Below are 27,325 nucleotides of genomic sequence, written 5' to 3'. Positions count from 1 at the left end.
TATTTAAAGTACCTAAGGCCTGTCTCCCAAGATTTGTGAGAGTGTTTGGTCATCCTTCAGGATAGGTTGTAGATCCTTAATAATGCGTTGGAGAGGTTTTAGTTGGGGGCTGAAGGTGACGGCTAGTGGCATTCTGTTATTTTCTTTGTTAGGCCTGTCCTGGAGTAGGTACTTCTGGAAACTCTTCTGGCTCTATCAATCTGTTTCTTCACTTGCGCAGGTGGGTATTGTAGTTGTAAGAATGCGTGATAGAGATCTTGTAGGTGTTTGTCTCTGTCTGAGGGGTTGGAGCAAATGCGGTTGTATCGGAGAGCTTGGGTGTAGACAATGGATCGTGTGGTGTGGTCAGGGTGAAAGCTGGAGGCATGTAGGTAGGAATAGCGGTCAGTAGGTTTCCAGTATAGGGTGGTGTTTATGTGACCATCGTTTATTAGCACTGTAGTGTCCAGGAAGTGGATCTCTTGTGTGGACTGGACCAGGCTGAGGTTGATGGTGGGATGGAAATTGTTGAAATCATGGTGGAATTCCTCAAGGGCTTCTTTTCCATGGGTCCACGTGATGAAGATGTCATCAATATAGCGCAAGTAGAGTAGGGGCGTTAGGGGACGAGAACTGAGGAAGCGTTGTTCTAAGTCAGCCATAAAAATGTTCTCATACTGTGGGGCCATGCGGGTACCCATAGCAGTGCCGCTGATTTGAAGGTATACATTGTCCCCAAATGTAAAATAGTTATGGGTAAGGACAAAGTCACAAAGTTCAGCCACCAGGTTAGCCGTGACATTATCGGGGATAGTGTTCTTGACGGCTTGTAGTCCATCTTTGTGTGGAATGTTGGTGTAGAGGGCTTCTACATCCATAGTGGCCAGGATGGTGTTATCAGGAAGATCACCGATGGATTGTAGTTTCCTCAGGAAGTCAGTGGTGTCTCAAAGGTAGCTGGGAGTGCTGGTAGCGTAGGGCCTGAGGAGGGAGTCTACATAGCCAGACAGTCCTGCTGTCAGGGTGCCAATGCCTGAGATGATGGGGAGCCCAGGATTTCCAGGTTTATGGATCTTGGGTAGTAGATAGAATATCCCAGGTCGTGGTTCCAGGGATGTGTCTCTGCGGATTTGATCTTGTGCTTTTTCAGGGAGTTTCTTGAGCAAATGCTGTAGTTTCTTTTGGTAACTCTCAGTGGGATCAGAGGGTAATGGCTTGTAGAAAGTGGTGTTGGAGAGCTGCCGAGCAGCCTCTTGTTCATATTCCAACCTATTCATGATGACAACAGCACCTCCTTTGTCAGCCTTTTTGATTATGATGTCAGAGTTGTTTCTGAGGCTGTGGATGGCATTGTGTTCTGCACAGCTGAGGTTGCAGGGCAAGTGATGCTGCTTTTCCACAATTTCAGCCCGTGCACGTCGGCGGAAGCACTCTATGTAGAAGTCCAGTCTGCTGTCTCGACCTTCAGGAGGAGTCCACCTAGAATCCTTCTTTTTGTAGTGTTGGTAGGGAGGTCTCTGTGGATTAGTATGTTGTTCAGAGCTGTGTTGGAAATATTCCTTGAGTCGGAGACGTCGAAAATAGGATTCTAGATCACAACAGAACTGTATCATGTTCGTGGGGGTGGAGGGGCAGAAGGAGAGGCCCTGAGATAGGACAGCTGCTTCTGCTGGGCTAAGAGTATAGTTGGATAGGTTAACAATATTGCTGGGTGGGTTGAGGGAACATTCTCACAAATCTTGGGAGACAGGCTAGACCTTGCCTACAGACAGCCACCCAACCTGAAGCAAATACTGACCAGCAACCACACACCACACAACAGAACCACTAACCCAGGAACCTATCCTTGCAACAAAGCCCGTTGCCAACTGTGCCCACATATCTACCCAGGGGACACCATCACAGGGCCTAATCACATCAGCCACACTATCAGAGGCTCGTTCACCTGCACATCCATCAATGTGATATGTGCCAGCAATGCCCCTCTGCCATGTACATTGGTCAAACTGGTCAGTCTCTACGTAAAAGAATAAATGGACACAAATCAGATGTCAAGAATTATAACATTCATAAACCAGCTGAAGAACACTTCAATCTCTCTGGTCACGCGATTACAGACATGAAAGTTGCAATATTACAACAAAAAAACTTCAAAACCAGACTCCAGCGAGAGACTGTTGAATTGGAATTCATTTGCAAATTGGATACAATTAATTTAGGCTTGAATAGAGACTGGGAGTGGCTAAGTCATTATTCAAGGTAACCTATTTCCCCTTGTTTTTTCCTACCCCGCCCCCCCAGACGTTCTTGTTAAACCCTGGATTTGTGCTGGAAATGGCCCAACTTGATTATCATACACATTGTAAGGAGAGTGATCACTTTAGATAAGCTATTACCAGCAGGAGAGTGCGATGAGGGGAGGTATTTTTTCATGCTTTGTGTGTTTAAAAAGATCTTCTACACTTTCCACAGTATGCATCCGATGAAGTGAGCTGTAGCTCACGAAAGCTTATGCTCAAATAAATTGGTTAGTCTCTAAAGTGCCACAAGTACTCCTTTTCTTTTTGCGAATACAGACTAACACGGCTGTTACTCTGAAACCTGCTTGGAAATGTGTTTCCCCCCAAAATCCTCCCCAAACCCTACACCCCCTTTCCTGGGGAAGGCTTGATAAAAATCCTCACCAATTTGCATAGGTGAACACAGACCCAAACCCTTGGATCTTAAGAACAATGAAAAAGCAATCAGGTCCTTAAAAGAAGAATTTTAATAGAAGAAAAAGAATCACCTCTGTAAAATCAGGATGTAAGTACCTTACAGGGTAATTAGATTAAAAACATGGAGAATCCCTCTAGGCAAAACATTAAGTTACAAAAAGACATAAAAACAGGAATATCCATTCCATTCAGCACAGCTTATTTTCTCAGCCATTTAAACAAACAGAATCTAACACATCTCCAGCTAGATTACTTATTAAGTTCTAAGACTCCATTCCTTTCTGTTCCCGGCAAAAGCATTACACTGACAGAGAGAGCCTTTGTTTCTCCCCTTCTCCAGCTTTTAAAGTATCTTGTCTCCTCATTGTCATTTTAGTCAGGTGCCAGCGAGGTTATCCTAGCTTCTTAACCCTTTACAGGTGAAAGGGTTTTTCCTCTGGCCAGGAGGGATTTAAAAGGTGTTTACCCTTCCCTTTATATTTATCACATGCCCCCCAAATCACAGGTAGGGTGAAACGCCGACTGTGATTTCTTCCTGGAGCTCTAGGAGAAAACAGAGTTAATAAGACACATGCACCTCTAAATATACTACCAATTGTATAAAGACTAACAATATTTTCCACATCTCAAGAATGATTTTAACCAGTTGATTCTGGGAAACTTTCATGGGAGAGTGCATCAGCCACTTTGTTAAAAGCTCCTGAGATGTGTTGGATGTTGAAATCAAAATCTTGGAGAGCTAAACTCCACCGAATAAGTTTTTTGTTATTTCCTGCTGCAGTATGAAACCACTGTAGTGCAGCATGGTCAGTTTGCAGGTAGAAATGCCATCCCCAAACATATGGGCGTAGCTTTTCCTGAGCTTAGACAATGGTGTAACATTCTTTTTCACTGACTGACCAGTTGCTTTCCCTCTCAGACAGCTTCTTGCTGAGAAACACTACAGGGTGGAATTCTTGATCCGGTCCTTCTTGCATTAAAACTGCTCCCACACCACACTCGGACGCATCTGTGGTTACCAGGAATGGTTTGTGAAAGTCTGGGGCTCTTAGTACAGGGTCAGACATAAGTGTTGCTTTAAAATGGTTAAAGGCCTTCTGACACTCTTCAGTCCACTGAATGGCATTTGGCTGTTTCTTTTTGGTTAGGTCTGTCAGTGGGGCGGCAATTTGGCTGAATTGCGGTACAAATCGCCTGTAATAATTGGCCAAGCCTAAGAAGGATTGAACCTGTTTCTTTGACTTTGGGACAGGCCACTTTTGGATAGCATCCACTTTGGCCTGTAGGGGGTTGATAGTTCCTTGACCCACCTGGTGTCCAAGGTAAGTCACTCTGTTTAGGCCTATTTGACACTTCTTAGCCTTAACAGGTTAGTCCTGCCTCCCTTATGCGCTCAAAGACTTTTTGTAGATGTTCCAGGTGTTCTGCCCAGGAATCCGAAAATATGGCCACATCGTCAAGGTAGGCAACTGCATATTCTCCTAATCCCGCTAGGAGACCATCTACAAGTCTTTGGAAGGTGGCAGGTGCATTCCGCAGCCCGAAAGGGAGTACATTAAATTCATACAGCCTGACATGTGTGGTGAAGGCTGACCTTTCCTTGGCTGATTCATCTAGTGGTACCTGCCAGTACCCCTTGGTTAAGTCCAAGGTAGAGATGAACTGGGCCCATCCCAGTTTCTCTAATAGTTCATCTGTGCATGCCATTGGATAGTTGTCTGGGCGAGTTACAGCATTTAGCTTATGGTAGTCCACGCCAAAACGTATCTCCTCATCTGGTTTGGGAACTAGAACCACTGGAGATGCCCATGCACTGCCAGAGGGGTGGATTACACGCATCTGTAGCATATCCTGGATCTCCCATTCTATAGCAGTTTTAGCTTGAGGAGACACCCGGTAAGGTTGGACTTTAATCGGGTGAGCATTACCTGTGTCAATGGAGTGGTATGCCCGTTCAGTCAGTCCTGGGGTGGCTGAGAATGTCGGCATGTAGCTAGTGCACAGCTCCTGGATCTGCTGTCGCTGCATTCACCCAAGGGTCATGGAGAGGTTCACCTCTTCCACACCACCAGCACTTTTCCCTTTGTAGTAGACACCTTCAGGCCACTCAGCATCATCTCCTCCCTGGGCTGTAAACTGACAAACCTTTAATTCTCTGGAATAAAAGGGCTTTAGAGAATTAATATGGTACACCTTAGGCTTTCGGTTGGAGGTGGAGAATGCTATGAGATAATTAACAGCTCCCAGGCATTCCTGGCCCGTGAATGGCCCTTCCCACAACGCTTCCATTTTATGGGCCTGGAGTGCCTTTAAGACCATGACCTGGTCTCCTAGTTTGAAGGCATGCTCTCTGGCATGTTTATCTTACCAGGCTTTTTGCTCTTTTTGAGTATCCTGTAGGTTTTCTTTAGCAAGGGCTAGAGAGGTTCGGAGGGTGTTTTGTAGGTTGGTTACAAAGTCCAGAATGTTAGTTCCTGGAGAAGGTGTAAATCCCTCCCATTGCTGCTTCACCAACTTTAATGGCCCCTTAACCTTGCAGCCATATACAAGTTCAAATGGTGAAAACCCTAAACTGGGATGTGGTACAGCTCAGTAGGCAAAGAGCAACTGCTGCAACACTAGGTCCCAATCACTGGAATGCTCATTTACGAATTTACGTATCATGGCCCTCAAAGTTCCATTAAACTTCTCCACCATGCCATTTGTTTGATGATGGTAAGGGGTGGCAACCAAGTGATTTACCCCATGAGCTTCCCAAAGGCTTTCCATAGTTCCTGCCAGTTCCTGCATCTGTGAGGATGTTGGAGGGCCAACCCTGGCAAAAATGTCTGCTAGTGCCTGGCACACACTTTTAGCCCTTGTGTTGCTTAGAGCTACTGTTTCCGGCCATCGGGTGGCAAAATCCATGAAAGTCAGTATGTACTGCTTTCCTCTGGGTGTCTTTTTTGGAAAAGGACCCAGAATATCCACAGCTACTCGCTGAAATGGAACTTCAATGATGGGGAGTGGCTGCAGAGGGGCTTTGACCTGGCCTTGGGGTTTTCCCACTTTTTGACATACCTCACAAGACCAGACATAGGTAGAAACATCCTTGCCCATTCCCTCCCAGTTGAATGACCTCCCCAAACGGTCTTGGTCCTGTTCACCACAGCATGGCCACTAGGATGATCGTGGGCTAAACTCAAGAGCTTGACCCGGTACTTAGTTGGAACTACCAACTGTCTCGGAGGATGCCAGTCTTCCTGGTGTCCTTGTATAAAAGAGTTTCCTTGTATAAAAGTCCTCTCTCTACAACAAACCTGGATCGATTAGAAGAGCTGAGAGGCGGTGGGTTGCTCCGTGCCGCCGTCCAAGCTCTCCTGAGGCTTTCATCTGCTTCCTGTTCGGTCTGGAACTGTTCCCTTGATGCTGGAGACATCAGTTCCTCATTGGATTGTGGACCTATGCTTGGTCCCTCTGGAAGCGATGTAGGGGATGGGGCTGTTTCCGATGACTGTGAACCGCTCTCTGCTGGTGCACTATGTTGGGGTTCAGGCTCTGGCTGAGCCTCTTGTGTAGGGTTATCAGCTGCTGCTGGTTCAGGTTTGGTGGGGCCCTCTGGTGTTGGGTTGCAAGTACTGGATTCAGTGCTGGCAATGGGTCCAGTGCTGGTTGTTTCCCCAGTTTCAGTTCTGGGACTGGCTCTGTCTGGGTCTCTGGGACTGGATCCACTACTTCTGTTGCAGATGTTGGCCTGGGGTCTGATTCCATCACCTCTGACCGGGTCCTGGTAGAAGTTTCCAGAATAGAGCGAGGAGTGACAACTTGTTTAGCCTGGCTGCGGGTGACCATTCCCACCCTCTCGGCTAGCTTCATCTGATTGGCCAAGTCTTCCCCCAACAGCATGGGGATGGGATAATCATCATAGACTGCAAAAGTCCACATTCCTGACCAGCCCTTGTACTGGACAGGCAACTTGGCCGTAGGCAAATTAAAAGAGTTTGACTTGAAGGGTTTAATCATCACTTGGATCTCTGGGTTGATTAAATTGGGGTTCACTAAGGAAGCATGGATAGCCGACACTTGTGCTCCAGTGTCCCTCCATGCGGTGACCTTCTTCCCTCCCACACTCACAGTTTCCCTCCGCTCTGAGGGTATCTGGGAGGTGTCTGGGCCTGAGGACCTCTGGTGTGATTCTGGTGCAATGAACTGTAATCTGTTGGGATTCTTGGGGCAGTTGGCCTTTACATGCCCCGGCTCATTACATTTAAAACATTGTCCAGCTGACGGGTCACTGGGGCGAGGTGGGTTGCTGGAGAACAGTGTGGCGGGACGATAAGGTGTCTGGAGGGTTACTTGGGGGGTAGTTGGGGCCTTGGGCTGCCCCCGGTAGTAGGGTGTGGTCTGAGGTTGTCCCTTCTGGTATCCGCTCCAACTGCGACCAGTTTTTTTCTTTTCTGCCACCTCCACCCATTTGGCTCCAATCTCCCCCGCCTCATTTACAGTTTTGGGCTTCCCATCTAGGATGTATCTTTCTATTTCCTCAGGAACACCCTCTAAGAACTGCTCCATTTGCATTAGGAAGGGCAACTCTTCTGGAGATTTAACAGTTGCTCCCGATATCCAGGCATTCCAATGTTTCACAATGTGGTAGGCATGTCGGGTAAATGACATGTCTGGTTTCCACCTTAGGGCTCTGAACCGCCGACGGGAATGCTCGGGTATTAGCCCCATTCTGACTCTCACCTTGGTTTTAAACAGTTCATACTGGTTCATGTGTTCCTTAGGCATTTCAGCCGTCACCTCAGCTAAGAGTCCACTGTGCTGCGGCCTCAGCTCTACCATGTATTGGTCTGTAGAGATGCTGTACCCAAGGCAGGCCCTTTCGAAGTTTTCTAATAAGGCCTTGGTATCATTGCCTGCCTTGTAGGTGGGGAACTTTCTGGGATGGGAAATGGTACCTGGAGAAGGATTGCTAGTGTTTGTTGGTATATTCTGCTGAACCTTTGCCTTCTCCATCTCCAGTGCATGCTTCCTCTCCTTTTCCTTCTCCTCCAGTTCTTTGTCCCTTGCCTACATTGCCTACATTTCTTTTTCCCTTGCCTCCATTTCTCTCCTGTGGGCAGCCTCCATTTCTTTTTTCTTTGGCCACTTGTGCATCCATCTCCATCTGTACCAGTCTTTCATGTTCCTTTTGTCTTTCCTCAGCCTCAAATCTAACTAATTCCAGCTTCTGTTGAACAGTGCAGTCTGTCATCCTAACCTCTCTGTTTTTAACTAACTTTACACCCACGAGTTAGAAAGAAAACAGAAAAAAACCTTGGCTTGTAAAATTTTGCTGTGCTATCCGGATACCTATGTTTTCTGATAGTGATTGTCAGCCTACAGAAAAATCCTTAAAAAAAACCCAAAACCCTAACACCTTTGTCTCCAGGTAAATAGGCAGAAAACCCCTCTAGTTGCTCTTAGGTAAAAAACAATTTCAGGTATGTGAAGACTTGTGAATTTCCCTGCAGGAGGTTAACTACGCTGCCTTTAGGTAGAGAAAACTCCAGCTCACAAAAGACAATTCCCTTTTGTCTCTGCTCTGGCCCCCAAGCAGAGACAAAAAAAAATCTAACTACTTTCAGCCGAAAACCTGCTTTCCAGCAGCCCAAAGGAAAAAAAAAATTCCTTTTAAAATCTGTGCTTCTGGTTCAAAAAAATCTCAAATTGATCTCAAAAGGATTTCAAGTTAATCCCACCGCTCTGCCACCATGTCAAGGTTCCTTCCCCACTCTGAATTCTAGGGTACAGATGTGGGGACCTGCATGAAAACCCCCTAAGCTTATTTTTACCAGCTTAGGTTAAAACTTCCCCAAGGTACAAACTATTTTACCTTTTGTCCTTGTACTTTCTCGCTACCACCACCAAGCGTCTAACAGATATATAACCAGGAAAGAGCCCGCTTGGAAACGTCTTTCCCCCAAAAATCCTCCCCAAACCCTACACCCCCTTTCCTGGGGAAGGCTTGATAAAAATCCTCACCAATTTTCATAGATGAACACAGACCCAACCCCTCGGATCTTAAGAACAATGAAAAAGCAATCAGGTTCTTAAAAGAAGAATTTTAATTGAAGGAAAAGTAAAAGAATCACCTCTGTAAAATCAGGATGGTAAATACCTTACGGAGTAATTAGATTCATAACAGAGAATTCCTCTAGGCAAAACCTTAAGTTATAAAAAGACACAAAAACAGGAATATCCATTCCATTCAGCACAGCTTATTTTCTCAGCCATTTAAACAAACAGAATCTAACGCATCTCTTGCTAGATTACTTACTAAGTTCTAAGACTCCATTCCTTTCTGTTTCTGGCAAAAGCATCACACAGACAGAGAGAGCCTTTGTTTCTCCCCCTCTCCAGCTTTTAAAGTATCTTGTCTCCTCATTGGTCGTTTTGGTCAGGTGCCAGCGAGGTTATCCTAGCTTCTTAACCCTTTACAGGTGAAAGGGTTTTTCTTCTGGCCAGGAGGGATTTAAAAGGTGTTTACCCTTCCCTTTATATTTATGACAGGAAAATAAAATAAAAATGTGTAGAATCCCAGAAATCATGACTTGCCAGAATCAGCCAGAATTCTTACCTCAAGTGTTTTGAATTCTGGTCTCTATCTAGAATCCATGATTTTCAAGTGGTTCTAAATCTAACACAAATGAGCTATTTTTCAAGGCAAATTAAGTGATATACAGTGGTGAAGGCAAAAATATATTTGGGGAATTTTGCACACATTTGGCTGTTTAACTTTCCTGGGAGAGGAAACTTCATTGGCTGAGAAAAGAAAAATACAGAGATGCCACCAAACAGTTTTCACTCTGTGTGTGTGTGTGTGTGAGAGAAAGAGAGAGACAATTAATGAAGAATCCTCACACAACATTTTAGTCATCTTGCATAACTAATCTGAACACGTTCAGTAAATGACTTTTGACCAATTGTATGATATTTTTCAAATGGCAAACAATATTTTTCATTATTTGCTCAGGAATTATTGCGATTATAGTTGAATATATTTTCTCTCTCTCATTTTTAGGGATCTGTTCTTCCCTCTTGCAAAAATGAATTTCCGATTGATGCTAGTGGGACTGAAGAGCCAGATTCTTCTCTCCCTTAAACTGGTTTTATATAAGTGTAACTCCATTGACTTCAGTAGAGCTGCTCCTAATTTTACACCAGGGTAAGAGGCAAATCTGGCCTTAAATATTCATATGAAGGGGAGGAAATGCACAAATGATGCAGAGAAAACTTATTTGTAAATATTTGGTAAAAATTCACTGTGAATTAATTTTTCCTTTGCCAGCACTGGGCAAATAATTAAAAAATATATTATTGAATATTTTATTAGAAAATGTTATGAAATGTACTGAATAAACTATCCCATGAATATGTCAAAGAATTATTTGCATGGCTCAAATTGTGTATTTTTCCAGAACATATGTGGGAGACAGACACTTTTCTTCTTATAAGATTTTTATGTCATTTGAAAGAAGTCATAATAATAACTAGCTGTTACATAGCACTTTTCATCAGTAGATCTCAAAGCACATAAATATAAGGTATATGCACAGGGTAAAAGGAAAAGCAGATACAGGGACACGAACATTATTGGAACAGACCAATGCTCTGTTTACTCCAGTATCCTGTTGCCACAGCCCTGGCTGGACACTCATCAGGCTGTTGTCTTTAGGTCCCGCCATGCTGGACCCATGTGCTCTTAAGCATCCCTGGGTCTGAGTAGACTCCTGCACTTTTTTCTTTGACCTCTCTATCACACTTCCTGAGTATAGGCTCTCTGTCTTCGATCCCTTCACACAAGTAGGACCCCACAGCCCAGCCGCTCTAGGCCCCAAGACAAGTACTGACCTCCAAAACACCGCAGTTGCTTAAGCACATCATTTTCCAGGGCTCCAACCCATACACAATCTGGTTACAGTCTACCTCTTCAAGATATATGATGGTTGGAGCACATAACACATAAGCTTTGTAAAGGTTCCTAACACAGTTACTGTTTACTTTAGACAGCACAAGAAATATACAGAACTAGGTAAAAACAGTAAAACATCAGTATGCCATCCCCTGCCTCGGTTTGTTTCACCACCCTTGAGTGTTCTTTGGAATTTGATCAGAATCCTCTAGGATATCCACTTTTGCACATGGTTTCTGCTCCAAATCATTGAGTCTCTCTCTCTCACCTGCTGCTCTGGTTTCTCCCCTCCAGCCAGCATTTTAAAACTTGGCTGGTCCCTCAGTCAGAAACGGTTCACACTGCAACCAAAGTATGCTCTTTTGTTCCTCTCTCCTGCCTAAACTTAATTTGTCTTTTTAAACTCCCTCTCTGTCACATTTCCCCCTTTGACCTCCTGTTTGGGGATTTTCCAGTCTCCACTTCCCCCTCTTTGCAGATAAACTTGGTCAAATTGGATTTCTGGTTCAGGCACCCACCTTAGCATACCCATTGTTCGGCGAGAGCACAGTCATTAAAGTTAACAATGTCTTTTTAATTGTTCTCTAATTTTTTTCCAAATAGGGTGGGTGATGCATGTCAGGGACAATGTCAGCCCATGTTTGAGTATTATGTACTGAGGCATTCAATAGAACTGCAATTTCATAAAATTAATGAGTATTCATAAGCTGTACAATGACAGATTTCTCAGATCATCACCCTTGTCTATGACAGGCCCAAATGTGGATGTTCCAAGGCAGTTGCAATATCCCCATAAGACAATTAATAATACAATATTAGCTCTTGTGAGGATATTCCCACCTCACTCTAGATCTGTGCTTTAATGCCCATTTCCTGAGGGCTGATGTCCACTATGGGCTGGTCTCCACAATTGATGCAGCAGGGACCAATTTAGCAGGTATAGTGAAGACCCACTAAATCGATGGCAGAGCACTCTCCAGTCGACCCCAGTATTCCAGCTCTCTGAGAAGAGTAAGGGAAGTTGACCGGAGAGTATCGCCCATCGACTCAGCGCCATGAAGACACCCGGGGTAAGTCGACCGAAACTAAGTCAACTCCAGCTACATTATTTACATAACTGGAGTCATGTAACTTAGGTCGACTTACCCCTGTCATGAAAAGAAGCCTTGAGTCTTATCCAAAGTTAGTGACTAAATCAAGAAACACAAACATATTGAAAAAGTGAAATAAAAATGTGAGAAAGCAGGCTACCATCTATTCCTTCTGGTCTTTTACATTTATTACCACTCAGCAAATTAAGTCTGAGGGGTAGGTGACCACTTATTATTATTGTTGCTGGTAGTTATTAATTTGTTAAATGCTGAAGGTGTGTTTGGTCCTATGCAAAATGAAAACCGAAAGACAGTTCCCTGCTCTGAAGAGCTCATATTCTAAAATGCAAATATAGAGGAGGACAGGATGCACTGGCAAATCAAGAGGAGAGGAAAGCAAGCTATTATTACTATTTGTGGTTCTTTCTTTATTTTGATCAACTTGCAACTCACAGGCATTACACAGGTAATGAGTTTTAGCAGGGGATTTGCTTTCCCTTTTTGAATATTAGCATAACATTATGACTCTTCTAGTCTTCTGAAAAGTCCTCAGTATTCCAAAATTTCTTAAAAATGAAGGTCAGCATGCTAGAGATCTTCTTTACCAGCTGTTGGAGGATTCTTGGATGAAAGTTACCCAGAACTGTTGATTTATAAATGTTTATCTCTAGCAAATGTCATTTATCATCCCCCTTAGTTTCTAATGGACTGGAATGGATTTCATTAACTTCACAAGATACAAACATATCATCCTGCTTGTTTCCAAATTCAGAACAGAAATATTTATTGACTATTTCTGCCTCTTCTGCATTATCATTCACAATTTTACCATCTAAATCTAGTAATGGGATTATATCACTGCTAGGGTTTCTTTTGTTGTAATATACTTTTTAAAAAATTCTTATTGACCTTAGCCCTCCAGCCATCTATCTTTCCCTGATGTCTTTTGCTTCTCTTACAAATTTTCTTCACTTCTTAACTTCTAATTTATATTGATTGCTATCTATTTGTCCTTTTTACCATTTGTTATATATTGCTTTTTTATTTCTAATTACTGCCTTCACTTCACCCCTGTTGCAAGTTGGGCCAAAATTGTCCTCTCTCTTGATTATGGAATTGTGGTTTTTTGGCTACCTAATACACTCTTCTTAAAGAACTCCCAATTTTCATACACATTTTTTCTGTCTACATTTTTTCTTCCAATTAATTTTGCTAACAATTTTCCTCAGCTTTTGGAAATTAGTCCTTTTGAAGCACCAAGTATATATATTACTAGTTAGGACTGTCCTCTGCCCATATTGAATGCAATTGGATCATGATCACTGGTCCTTAGGCAACCACCAATTTCTAGTCCAGTGATTAACCCATCTTTATCCCTCATAATGAGGTTCAAAGGAGAGTTTGGTTCAATATCTTTTGTGTTAGAAAAGTATCATCTCTAACTTTTAGAAACTCTAATGATGATTTACTACTGGCTGCATGACACCTCCAGCAATTGTCTCCCTAGCGGAAGTCCCCCATACCAATACAATGCTTCTTTGTATACATTACACACAGGTGCTTAAGGATTAACTCATCCTGTTCTCTAGTTTGGTTCGGTGGTCTGTAACACAGGTCATAGAATTTCACCCATTTACCACTGTATTGAGCCCAATAACTTATAATGGTACAGTGCATTCCCCGGACCCACTGACAGTTCTGTAAGACACATGTATGTTACATGAACAAGTCTTTTCCTCCAAAGAGTCTATTTTTTTTATTTCATAGTAATTATTTTTATATTTTCTCTTTCTCTTTGATTTATAAGCAAATGGAATAAATGAAAACAAACAAGTAAAGACACATCTTATTTGTCACGATCCAAGAGGCAAATGTAAAAATGACTTATTTTTAAGCCTTAACAATTGTCACTAAAGAGGAAGTTAAGCAAAAAAATTATTATTGCTAAAATACATATATATCATAGACAGAGTAAGAAAGCTTTTTCTGCATGCCTGTACATGCTTTATTAAAAGAGGAACAGGTAAGAATACAAAGTTTGTAAGTATTGAGAACAATAATGCTTGATTCATAAAATAAAATACTTTACTTCCTGGGTAACTGGATCAGTCATTGTGAACTCAGTAAATGTTTGTTGTTTCAGGATACTAATCTCCATGACTAACCTCAATAGTTTGCCTTAGATTTATAGTCTGCTATCACAAATTAGTCTACATATCTCTGAGAGCAAATTAATTGGTCTCTAATGTGTGAAGAGTCATCCAAGTGGGCTTTTGCAGCTAGGAGAAAGAAGGATGAGACTGTGATCAGGTCTTACAAACCTGAAGTGATGCAATATCCTGATGAGGCTTGCTTGTACTCTTGTGATTAGGTGGAAGCTACTGTTTGTCAAAGTCATATTGAATAACCATTGTAACACTAATTTAGGTCAGATTCCCAGAAACCACTGTCAGTGTAAAAAGATTGTTTCATTTAATATTAAGGATCAAATTCTGCCCTTTGTTATACACATCATACACCACTAAGTCATGAATGTAAAATGGACAAGATTTGGTTCTTGATTTGTTGACACTATCCATAATTTTTATAATAAATAAGAAATCAAATGACTATATCTGGCATATTTTTAACTGTCTTTTAGTTTGAAAATGTGTCATTCTTTGTATCATGAATGTGACAAACTTGATATTTCTTAATAGCATTTGGTGTTTCAAGTAATCAGATTAAATCAGGTTCCTGCCATTTCTAAAATGGAAAAATAACAGAAACACTTAGATTTATGCCTTACTATTGGCCTCATCCTATACCATTGATATCAATGGGCACTTTTCCTTTACCTGCAGTAGGCATAGGGTCAAGCTTATATGAGGAATATATGCCACGCATGCACAGAAATGACAATGACTATGAAATTACTATTTTTTAGTATTTAATCAAACTCAGCTTGGAACTGTTCCAACTGGGGTCCTAATATCAGGCAGGTTACTAAACTCTGGCCTGATTTTCAGTGGTGCTACACGCTAATTACCTGATTTAAAGAGCCGCATATTTTCTATTACCTAGCTATTAACAAATAACCAGACAGAGAACACTCTTGTTACATTAAAGCATCTTTGAAAATCAGGCCACACAAGTTTGAAATGTTGGCCAAAGTCCATTTTGCATGAGTGCAGAACTTTTTTTTTTAGATGAGTATAATCAACCAGTGATAAATAGCCAAAACATTGTAAACAATCTTCTTTGCTATCATCTGGTGCTTTTGCTGACCTCAGTTCTCTGAGATGTAATTTCCAGCACTCACTTGTTAAGTCATTTTCCTCTCCTCAAGTCATATCAATGCCAATAATGTTAGCTGAACAATTTGAGCAAATTTTGTTTCCCAACAGAGGCATTTGTCCACATCACCGCTTCAGTATGATGCTCTAGAATAGTTTACTTTTTAGTATTATTATAAAGACAATAGACCAGACACTCAGTCCTCCTACATCCCTTTTATGCTGTTGCAGTGTGGCAATGGGAACTTAGAGCAGCACCAAGGCAGCAGCCAAGGATTCTTCTATGCTGGCAGGCAGAACCACTTTAGCTGAGGATTCCCCTTTGCTAGAGCAGTGGTTCTCAACAGGGGGTCCACGGACCCCTGGGGGTGCGCAAACCCTTTCAGGGGGGGTGTGAGGCCCCATGGCTAAAACCCAGATCCGAACCCCACCACCTCCCTTGGGGCTAAAGCCAGGAGCCTTGGGGTTGGAGCTACTGGGTTGAAGCCCCGATCTCTGGCACCCGACCCCTCCGTGGGGTTGAAGCCCTGATCTCCGGTGCCCCCCATGGGGCTGCAGTTGAGAGCAGCTGGGCTGAATTCCTGAGCCCATAGGCAGAGTTGGGGGGCCAGGGGGTGTTCCCCCCCCACCCCAAGCAACAGTGCAAGAGCAGGCAGTCCCGGGGCAGCTTCACACACCCCTCTCCAACTCCTTCTCTCCCCATCCCATGGCCAAGTCAGAGGCAGGAAGCCAGAGGCAGGAAGCCAGAGCCAGGCAGTGCGGGGCAGCTGCTGCTCTGGCTGGTGCCATGGAGTAGGCAGCCACGGCGTTCCCTCCTCTCTTGCTGCTGCTGCTGGTGCAGGGAGTTGAAGCTGCTCCTCAGCTCCCAGCTCTCTTTGCTCACACAGTCGGTAAGAGCCACCCGGGTTGGGGGACCCAGCTGGCAGAGCCCTTGGGGAGGGGAAGCCCTTGGGGAGGCCCTTGGGGAGGGGCAGCCCTTGGGGGACCCAGCTGGCAGAGCCCTTGGGGAGCCCTCCCGGAACACAGCGCCTAGCTACCCCCTCTCCCTGCACCGAGCTACCCCTCTGCCCGCACACAGCCCCTAACTACCCCCTCCCTGTACCCTGAGCTACCCCCCTGCCCACACACAGTCCTGAGGTACCCCTCTCCCTGCACCCTGAGCTGTTTTCAAACTTTTTGAGCTGAGCCCCCTACCTTTGAGTTAAAATTTTTGATTGCGCCGCCCCGCTACAACCCAGACAGGAGAGTGGCCTGCTGAGGTGAGTCGGGGGTGGAGGTGGTGCTCCCTTCCCGGACCCTGCCATGCGGAGCTAGCTTGAGCCCTGCTGAGCCCTGCCCACCCAAAATAGAAGTCAAACTACGTCACCCCCGCAACCCAGAGCTCCCCCTTCCCCACTGGGCCCTGGAGTTTTTATAGCATGTTGTGGGTTGCCTCAGAAAGAAAAAGGTTGAAAACCCCTGTGCTAGGGGATTTCTCAGCTGGTTGAGGGCTGGCTGGAGCACAGGGTATGCACACGTGGCAGAGGCATTCCTGTCCAGTGGAGTGGCAACTTCAGAGCCACGATCCACTGGTGATTCTTACAGCATCTAAATAGGAAGAATTGCTGGATGTCATTGAATTCAGTATGGGCAGGTTTTGAAAATATCCTTTGGTGAGGATGGAGACTGCAGAAAATTCAAACAATCCCAATTACCACTCCACTTTCAGCACAGTCGCAGGCTCCCCTCTCCTTCTGCCATCTTGGAAGTCCCAATCTTAGCCAGGCACTAAGGGAAGCACAGACAGTGCACTATCCAAGTATGATGGAGACAAGGTATGGAGCTGTGCACCACCACTTCTGTGTGCTGATGACAGCCCGGCCCAGAATGTCTCACTGTTTCCCCTGGTGCTCTCATATACAAAACAGACCATTGCAGCCTTCCACAAAACAGAGCCTTTAAAATAGAACCGCAGCCTAAAGCAGCCCTCGGACCCTTGTCAGAGGTAAAAGGACAGCAGCACTCTAAAGAGGTCCTGTTTACGAGGTGGGGACTGTGGGTGAGTTATCCATGGTCAGTGGTATAAGAGGTTACTGACAGTTCTCTAAGGGTGAATGTGGACCACCACATGGAGAACTACAAACAACAAGACCAATATGGTCTCTGTCCCATACCCAGAGCTGCAATACGACTGAAAGGGCTCAAGGAAATCTCAGGGCTTCAGCTGACAACTATTGTTATCAATACGCAGTACTCTTCCCCCAGTTAGGAAGATTAAAAACAGGGCAATAACTGGCAAAATTGCCAGCATTCAGTAATGGCTTCCTGAATAATGCCCTAACTGCTGCTCATTTCAGGGAAATAGCCACCTAAAGAGAAGCATTAATGTCAACGATTATTGCTGATATTAGCACCCCCTTACAGGAACAAGTGGGCCCAATGCTTCCCTCCACTTTCTGTCACTAGCCCCAAGGACAAGGGTGCAACTCACCAGCCACTGATCATTATTAGGTATGTATATCGTGATAGCACCTAGGCGCTTCAGTCATGAACCAGTACTCAGAGGTCATTGAGTTAAAGGCCATATCGATGATTAAATCACAGATGGTGGGAATTGTATCAGTTACCAGTTTTGCATTAAACAATATGAATCTAAGAGCAAGGTGTAACCTTACAAGAGTAAAATATGACCATGTAGCTCATTGGATCTACCACTGTTATACAATTGCAATAAATCTTGTACAAAGTATTCCATGTAAGGTGTCAATGGAAAAGTTATGGTTTGATGTATGTGATTGTCCTATTTGTATGCATGTATCATTTTTGTATCTGGAGTTATGAATATTAATTATGTCACTGTATTTCAAATATGTTTGGTCCTGGTAACACCCACAAGGTATTTACATACAGTCTAGCCAGCACATTGTGAAGGGAATGTTTAAGTTGACGGCCCATCAATGAACGCAATGGGCCATGGAAGAAGCCCATCCCCACCTAATGGACGCTCACCTCTTTGTTTTCTCTTATAAATAAACCTTTAGATATTAGATACTAAAGGATTGGCAACAGCGTGATTATTGGGTAAGATCTGAGTTATATATTGACCTGGGTTTGTGGTTGGTCCTTTGGGATCACAAGAACCCTTTGTTTGATTAAATTGGTTTTAAATAACCACTCATCATTAAGTCTAATGTTGAATCCAGGACTGGAATACCTAAGGAGGCTGCATTTCTGACTTCTTGTTAGCCAGAGTGCTGGAACAGAAGTTTACTTTTGTTGCTGGTTTGGTAGTATATTTTATGGAAGACTACCCACCAGTTTTGGAATGTGTCTGCCCTATTTCTCAGCAGTTTGTCCTGAATTTGGTGTTCTCAGTTGTGATCCAGTGAGGCACGGTGACACAAGGTCCCTGGTAAGATTCCCTGAATACCCAAAATAAGAAATGTCCTGTATAAGACCAATGGGACAGATAATTTTCTAAGATTAAATGAGTGCTGCATGTTTACTTACTCCCTGCATCTGCTGGAGAAGAGGGGTAGTGACTTGGTCACACCCCACAGCTGGTGGCCAGAGAAGTTGAACTGGTTTGGTGGGAGGGTGTCACAATTTGAAACTAGAAGAGGCCAGCAGAGCAAGAAGAAAGCAGCAAATGAATTGTGTCTCAGAGGTGACACCTGTTGCTTTTCTGCACCACCCATTACTCCGGGTGGTTCCTAAAGTGAATACCTAGCTCCAATAAACTGATCTTCTGAAATGAATGACAGGATCTTTTTACAGAAAATCTCTCTTGAGAAGGCCTCAAGTTTCAAAATTTGGATCTAGATTTCCTTCCCGCATTGCTCAAACTTGTGGTGTGTTTTGCTTATGCCTATCTCTGGTTTTAAGAGTCATGACATAATCACAACAAATCATAAAACTACTTAAGATCACATATTTGGGGGAAAAAAGCCTCCTGATTAAATATTCCTGCTGGGAAATGAAATGTGGCTCAAGTAATTTGTTTATACATGTCCACTAAATACAAATATGGAACGGCTTTAATCTTTGTTACTGTTGATGTCACTTGAGGAGAGGAAACTGACTTTACAAGATAATGCTGGGAATTCATCCCTAATAATTGAGATCAGCCACTGATAGTCAAGTGGATAATTTTTCTATGTTTCATTACAATGGAACCTGGCCTATATGCCCAGTGGAATTTGAAAAAATACAAAACATTAATATCACTATTTACTATTAGAATGGAATTGTGAGGCTCCAGCTATCATTGAAGCAGTTCCTGTCCGTAAATGCTTGTGGAGTGGGGGGAACAAAGGGTTCGTCTGTCTGTGTGATGCTTTTGCTGGGAACAGATCAGGAATGCAGCCTTACAACTGTTAGTTAGTAATCTAGCTAGAAATGTGTTAGATTTCCTTTTGTTTAATGGCTGGTAAAATAATCTGTGCTGGATGGAATGTATATTTGTGGTTTTGTGTCTTTTTGTAACTTAAGGTTTTGCCTAGAAGGATTCTCTATGTTTTGAATCTGATTACCCTGTAAGGTATTTACCATCCTGATTTTACAGAGGTGATTCTTTTACCTTTCCTTCCATTAAAATTCTTCTTTTAAAAACCTGATTGATTTTTTGTTCTTAAGATCCAAGGGTTTGGGCTGTGTTCACCTGTACACATCAGTGAGGATTCTTATCAAGCCTTCCCCAGGAAAGGGGGTGTAGGGCTTGGGGGATATTTTGGGGGAAGACGTCTCCAAGTGGTCTCTTTCCCTGGTCTTTGTGTAAGACACCTGGTGGTGGCAGCATAGGGTTCAAGGACAAGGCAAAGTTTGTACCTTGGGGAATTTTTAACGTAAGCTGGTAAGAATAAGCTTAGGGGGTCTTTCATGCAGGTCCCCACATCTGTACCCTAGAGTTCAGAGTCAGGAAGGAACCTTGACACAGGCCATCTTTCCATTTCAAATAGTCTCTTTCCCCTCCCACACAGCTTCCTTTCAGTCTGCCTGGCTCACAAGTAGGGAGCAATCTGACACTGGGGAAGAAAGTGGGATGGCAGTAACCGTGAGAAGGGAAGAAGTGCCTGAATGGGACAGGGGAACAGCACAACAGGGGAGCTGTCATTAATAAACCATAAGGAGAAGGGGAGAAGAAATAGTTGGTGATGTGAGGAGAGACCAAAAGAGAACAGAGCCTCCTTTCCTCACCCAAACCAGGCTGACCTTGCCATCAGGAAAAGACCCATGGTGCAGTTATCACAGGGACTAAACTGTGCTGCTTCCTTACTATTCAGATTCAAACAGGTGCTGAAAAATGTATTTCCCTAAAGCTGGGAGTTCGAGTTTTGGCTGCAATTCAGACCAATACTAATTTGAGGCTGAATTTTGGGATAGTCACAGTACCACCAAAAATACAGACAGAAAGTGAGTCAGCTTTCTTCAGCCACAAAAATCACCCTAACAAATATTCTTTGGCTACTTTAAAGCATGTGCAATAATAGAAGCTAAAAGTCATGGATTTGTTCTTCATCCTAGCTCTGTGTGGGTGGAGAAACAAAATCTTCACTCATTCTTCAACTTTTTTTAATGATGACTATCTAAGAAATTAGAGAGACAAGGTGGGTAACTTAGTACCTTTTATTGGAACAACTTCTGTTGGTGAGAGAGACCTTGGTCAGTGCGGAGCTAGAGTTCAGAGGTACAGCTGCAGAGTTCACATCCCACCCTGGGTGGAGGTAAGGAGACACCTTACTCCCTATGCCTCTCCACCAGCCGCCCTGCTGGCCACTCACTGTGCCTCTTCAGCCATTCATTCACCACCTGCCTTTCTGCTGTGAGCTGTGTACATCAGTCTCTTAATGATTTTCAGCTCTTTTCAGGCTGGGCAGAAACACTGCCCCATCTCAAGTGATTTCAGCTGTGACTGAGCATTTAAAATAACAAAAGAGACTCCTAATTAAGCCTAGTTAGCTCTTTCTTTGAAGAGTGAGGAGAAACAGGTTAAACCAGACCAGGGTATTGGTCCTGCTTCGAGCAGGGGATTAAACTAGATGACCTCCTGAGGTCTCTTCCAACCCTAATATTCTATGATTCCAGGGGGAACCCTTGGGGCGGGTTTGCAATCCTCATAACTAAGACACCTGTCCCCACCCCTCTTACCTTTACAGGGCTCTGGCATTCATGCCCCTGGCTAAATGAGGTCCTTTCAGCAAAGGGTGGCCCCCTTATTTGGGACAAGGTTAGCACAGTCCTGCTTCCCTGTATTCCTATAATAATTACAACATTGGCATTACAACATACAGCATTTCACTACCCCTGCATTTAGTACTAAAGTGATTTGTAACCCAACACAAGCCAAAGTTGATTACTTTGAGCAAAACACTGCTCTATCTCTCCCCGACCCAGCTAGCTGTCAGGGAAGCATTCATTCAGTTCATTTATGACAGGTTTCAGAGTAACAGCCGTGTTAGTTTGTATTCGCAAAAAGAAAAGGAGTACTTGTGGCACCTTAGAGACTAACCAATTTATTTAAATTTATTATTTAAATTGGTTAGTCTCTAAGGTGCCACAAGGACTCCTTTTCAGTTCATTTAGACTCTTACATAAGTAATTGCTATTCAGGAACATTCACATGAGCAGCTTTTGTTCATATGAATGTCTGTTCTTCATACAAATGTACACATTCACATGTGTGTCCAAGACTGTCCTCTTTTCATTATTCATTATTCACTGTTTGTTATTCAAAGTTGTTACTTTTTATTCCTTTTTTAAAGTCGCAGACAACCAATTAGGAAGCTGAAATTATGCCATGTGACAGTGGACCAGTCTCACATGTCAAGGAATGGATAGTTGAAATGAAGGGTTTGCAAGCAAGCCATAGCCTGGGACATGTTAATTCCATCTCTTTGGGTCGTATTTGTGAATAACTAAGATATTTGCAGAAATCAGAATTAGTTCACACAAAATTCTCAAACACACAGAAAACGTGTTAAATTCATCAGGTAATTTATTTACAGTGGATGATTTTTCCAGCTGTAGTCTCTTTGACATCAGACTGTTTTATTAAGATGTATCTGTGTTTGAATTTTATGGAACCTTTACCAAATGAGTAGCCATTTTTCAGAAACTTTAAAATTTCTGTGCACTAGAAACAAAATTTCAGACTGCTTTTTCCAATTTTGCACTGGATTAGTTTGTCTTCATTGTTTTCATTGGTCTGCAGTCAGCAGGACAAATAGATAAAGCTCCTGGGCTTCCCTCCACCCCTACACACACACACACACATTCACCAGGCAGTGCAGTCGATTGTAATGGTGTTACTGGTATAGGCCAGTAGCAGATTACTTATCTCTCCCTGTCTACCCCCAGAGCAAGGGGGAAGCAAAGAAGGAACTGTGCTTCAGAGCAGGGGTTTTCAAACTGCGGGTTGTGACCCAGTACTGGGTCGCAGAATGGAAGGGACTGGGTCATGGCGGCCCAATCCCCTGTCCCAGCCCTGAGCCTCCCCCAAACCCGGCCTCCCCTTCCTGCATCCCAAACCCCTCATTCTTGGCCCCACCCCAGAGCCTGCACCCACAACCCAGAACCCTGACCCCCCTCTTGCACCCCAACCACCTGCCCGGAGCCCCCTCCCACAGCCTGAACCCCTGATTCCTACAGCCCTCACCCCCACACATCCGTAGCCCCCACCCCTGCACCCCAAACCTCTGCCCCAGCCATGACCCCCTCCCACACCCAAACCCCTCATCCCCAGCTCCACTGGGTTCCAAGCATCAACAATTTTCTTCAACTGTGTCACCAGAAAAAAAGTTTGAAAACCACTGCCTCAGAGGAACGATGTCTCCTGGATACCCCTGTCATGGTTCTTGTACCATTACTTAGAAATGTGTGAACTGTTCTCTGACAATCTGCAGAACTCACCTCTGTGGCTGTAAATTTGACCTGGCTTGCATATCTGGGCCTTCACATCATGCCGATTCTCAGTTCATCACAAATGATATGCAGAACCATAAAATCATTATCTGTAAGCTTGTAAATCTGCAGGGCTTGGAAACTGAACTTGTTCATTCACCTGCCTCACCCTTCTGAGAGCCCTGGGCGAGAGCCAGGCACAATCTGGTCTGTAATTTTTTAGTTACTAACATGTTCAGTTGCCAATCCTATGGACTGAAGTTTACAGATAAGAACATTATAGTCCCATGTGTCAAATGCCATTGAATGAGATACAGCATTTCAAGCATTGTGGAGAGGCAGGAAAAAAGTGAGGTCAAAGTCCTACTCTCCCTCATAAAGTCCTATGGTAGGGCCCATGTATTAGCAATCAAACTGGGATAAGATTATGATATGAATACTCATACCAGAGCCTACTGTGGCAACACCCACTATTAGCTATGCTTGCTCCTTCCAGAGGCGATATAATTATTATCATGAATCATGTTGCTCCAGAGTTAAGGTTGCACAACTATGTCCATTTTAGTCCTGCCACTAGTTGCTTGCATCATTCTGAAACGTTCACTTTTGGAAGCTGACATTTCCCATCATTGGTTTGTGCACAAACTTGGTTTGGGAAGGAGAGGGTGGGAGTGGAAATTTGCTCTGAAAAACAAGTTAGTCATTTTTGAATGTGAGGGGGGAGAAAAGAAAGAAAGAAAGAAAGAAAGAAAGAAAGAAAGAAAGAAAACACTTTTTCAGCAACAGCAAATTTCTTACAGCCTTTTAAAAAGAATCCTAGTACCACAGTGGCTGAGATCTGCAAGCTGACATCTGGCTTGAGGAACAGTGCAAGGCCTTGTTCCAAAGGAAACTGGTCTTGATTTGACCTAGTTAGGCACATTTAAAAACCAGATACTGAGCACACTTAGATTTGTTCACTCAGGTCATCAGAGGGCAAATCTTGTCCCTTCCTCCATAGACATGGAGACTCCCTGGGCAGAGATCCAGTGTGGTTCTGGGGTGCTCTACTGAGGCCCCTTACATGTCACTGTGTGCGAGGGGTATGTGTGTGGGGGGGATATGGGTGGGCCAGGAGACAGAGCCAAAAATTCACTGTTGCCACAAAAGGGGGCAGCAGAGTCTACTCCAGCCTTTGGGTTAGCTGAAGCCCCCATAGGGTATGTTTACATAGCATTATGGAGCAAGCCACCCAACCTGGTCAAGAGTCTTGGACTAGTGGGGCTCATGCTCACGCTCTAAAAATTGCTGTACAGACAGTGCTTTGAAGTGGCAGCTTGGACTGGAACTCGGGATCTTCGGCCTAGGTAGAGGGGCGGGCTTCGGATCCCTGAGCTGCAATTTCAAAGTGCTCCCTATACCGCTGTTTTAGAGCGCTATTGCAAGGCCTGCTAGCTCGAGTCAGCTGATGCAGGCAGGGAGGCTTGCTCCAAAATGCTGTGTAGGGATACCCCGAGAGAGGATTCCTCTCCCCCAGACTCCAGACACCTCTGCCCCAGACTGTATGCTAAGGGCCATGTACGCACACGCAGCTTAACTGGCGTGGCAGCCTCTATTACTGAAATCAATGGCAACAACTGAGATTGAGGGAAGGGAGCCTACTGACTTTTCAAGATGCACAGAGGCCCTGTCCTCAGGCCTGGGTCAATCTTGTAGAGCATAAGGAGGTCAAGGAACAACTTCTGCAGATATTGTACTGTGCACAGGAGAAAATCCTGCTCTGATGCATCTTCGTGGGAACTGCTGTTATTCTTATCAAAACTCATAGAATCTTTTCCAGGGGACCAGGCAATACGCCACGTTTATTTAAAACGCTAAACAAGTATCAAAATCAGTATATGCATATACATACACACACACACCCCACAAAGGTTCTGCAGCTAGTATTAGAGTTACCAGGCTTTATTGTTGCTTGAGTCAGCCTAGTGGCCAGCAAGACTGAACACAAGGAGGGATCCAGGCCTCAAACTGGACGCGTCCGATGCTCCATTGTTATTGCAGAATGAACTCAAAACCCTGTGGTTCTCGCACATCTTTTATAGTAGTTAGTTCTCAGGCAAGTCTATGGGTCTTGCTGTGTCATGCTTGCATTGTTTATCACAGAACTGGTTGTATACATAACCATCTTTCATCTTCTTATATGGCATTTTGTTCCTGTTTTTGGGTGGATACCTTTGTACTTTAGGGTTGTTAATCTGCATTTTTTGGCCATCGGGTCAAGATAATACTGGCGTTTTCATTTCTTCACTCCCTCTTTGGTGATTATGCCCATCTGCTGCTGGCATCTCTTCTTATTTACACGCACACTTATATCCTCACTCACTCAAAGAAAGGCTAAACAATGTTCTAACGAGCAATTAAAGGGAACAGCAAAGGGAACAGTTAAACAATCTTTTAACAAGCAGACTAGACTTGTAACAAAACAAAATGATTTTAAAGCAAAACAATTTCATATTACAATTTTAGCTTATAAAACAAGACAACTACTGACAACAAATTGGAACAATTTAATTGATTAAGACAAGTCTAACATTTGCTAAAATAATGTTTTTTCTCACACTGCAGCCCTTTAGCACCTCTGAAAAATCAGACTACTTTTATGCAGATGCCTAGATATGACTTTTGGTGCTGAACTCAAGTTTGAAAATGTTGGCCTAATTTAGGAAGGAAAAGGGGAAAAATGGAAAGGAAAGGAATAGGAAAGTATCCCGGACAGCCTCTGACAACATTGCAAAATCAGGGGGTTTCAGACGAGGTCACCTGTAGTGTATCACACTTCAGTTAAAAGTCACATTGTGTATGTTTTGTGGAAAATCAGAGGATGTTATAAACTGTGAGTCATGCCACTGTTGACTTTATAGAGCGCCCAAGTGATATATATACTGGGTCACGGAGGAGACATGCATAGAAAAGCTAGAGACTGAGAGGTTTTGTTAAACTAGTGGTAGGATAAAGAAGTGACGTTGAAAATGAAGAATCTTGCATTCCAGATCTTACTCTGTGTAGCATTTTCTTATGCTTTTCCAGTAGTTCCAGAAATGGAGAAGAAAAATGAAAAAGACATGCAATTTGCTGAGGTAATGGATGTAGACAGTATATATGATTAAAGCTGATAGGAAGAATTAGTCTTTTATTATATTAAGATCACAGGAATAATTGTATAACTATTAAGATTATTCTATACATTCTAAAAGAAACATGAATGTCATAAAATGTGGGTGTTTTTTCCCATCAGAAATATCTGGAAAAGTACTATAAACTTAAAACAGAGGCGGAACCTATCTTTAAAATGAAGAACAGAAAAACCATAAGTGACAAAATCCAAGAAATGCAGGCATTCTTTGGGCTGAAAGTGACTGGGGAACTAGATTCCAATACTCTGGAGGTGATGAAGCAGCCCAGGTGTGGAATACCTGATGTCGGTCAGTTCAGCACCTTTCCACGGTCTCCTAGATGGACAAAAACAGATCTGAAATATAGGTAATATTTCAGTGTGTTTCCTTGAGTGCCACTGGGAATTACAGAAGGAATTAGTTTTCTATGTTTATTATTATTTATTCTTATCATTATGGTAGCACCTAGGAGCCTGAATCAGGATCACAGCCCTATTGTAGTAGGTACTAAACAAACACAGAGATAGACATATGTTGTGTATCAAGGAGCATATTGCCTAAAAAGACAAGAGATACGAATAGTAATATACAGACAACAAGGAAGCAAAATGTTTAACTTGAAGTACATGTCCTGTCAGTTGCATTTTTAATTGCCTATCTTTATTTCCTTATTATGTATTTAAAGGATTTTGAACTATACACCAGACATGGCACCCGGTGATGTAGATGAAGCGATTGAGAAGGCTTGGAACGTCTGGAGCAGCGTGACCCCACTGAAATTCACCAGAGTTTACGAAGGCGACGCAGATATAATGATCTCCTTTGTGGCTGGATGTAAGAAAATCCCCATGTGTCCATGATAAGTATTGACACATTTACATACAGTCCCAATTGAGAAGAATCATACTTTTTATGTATCCTTTTCTAGTTCATGGTGACTTCTATTCCTTTGATGGAGTGGGTGGAACTCTCGCTCATGCCTATGCACCGGGCGAAGGTATTGGTGGAGATGCCCACTTTGATGAGGATGAATACTGGACAAAAGATTTGAAAGGTAGGAATCCCTTACTATTTCACTAGCATTCTCCACTGTGCAGTATTTGATTTTAAGAGCTATTTGCTCATTTTTACACTGGAAAGAGATGGGGGCGCAAAAGTAATGCAGCTTAGCAATAACTACATATACAGGGTGGGAACCTGCTGTACTTCTCAGCGGAGTTCTCCTTGAAATCAGTGGTTCAGATTCTGGTCTCAATGACACCCATGAGAATCCATAGTAATGCCACTGAAGTCAATG

The 27,325-nt window shown here is 43.4% G+C and overlaps 1 protein-coding gene across 4 annotated transcripts in view; it reads left to right on the top strand.

Moving 5' to 3' along the window:
• Positions 1 to 27,325, top strand: part of LOC144257674 (stromelysin-1-like) — a 56,267-nt gene that overhangs the window by 21,293 nt on the left and 7,649 nt on the right. For 2 of the 4 annotated variants that reach the window (XM_077805738.1, XM_077805730.1), the window contains exons 2-4: positions 26,151 to 26,395; positions 26,714 to 26,862; positions 26,957 to 27,082. In XM_077805738.1, the coding sequence (XP_077661864.1) occupies positions 26,205 to 26,395; positions 26,714 to 26,862; positions 26,957 to 27,082 (466 nt within the window). In that variant the 5' untranslated portion in view covers positions 26,151 to 26,204. The remainder of the gene's footprint in view (positions 1 to 26,150; positions 26,396 to 26,713; positions 26,863 to 26,956; positions 27,083 to 27,325) is intronic. The other 2 variants (XM_077805756.1, XM_077805747.1) reach the window with 1 other exon arrangement.

Source organism: Eretmochelys imbricata, chromosome 1 (assembly GCF_965152235.1).
Source record: "Eretmochelys imbricata isolate rEreImb1 chromosome 1, rEreImb1.hap1, whole genome shotgun sequence".
Classification (NCBI taxonomy): Eukaryota; Metazoa; Chordata; order Testudines; family Cheloniidae; genus Eretmochelys; species Eretmochelys imbricata.
Note: the sequence above shows the minus strand (reverse complement) of the source record. Positions and strands in the feature narration are given on the sequence as shown.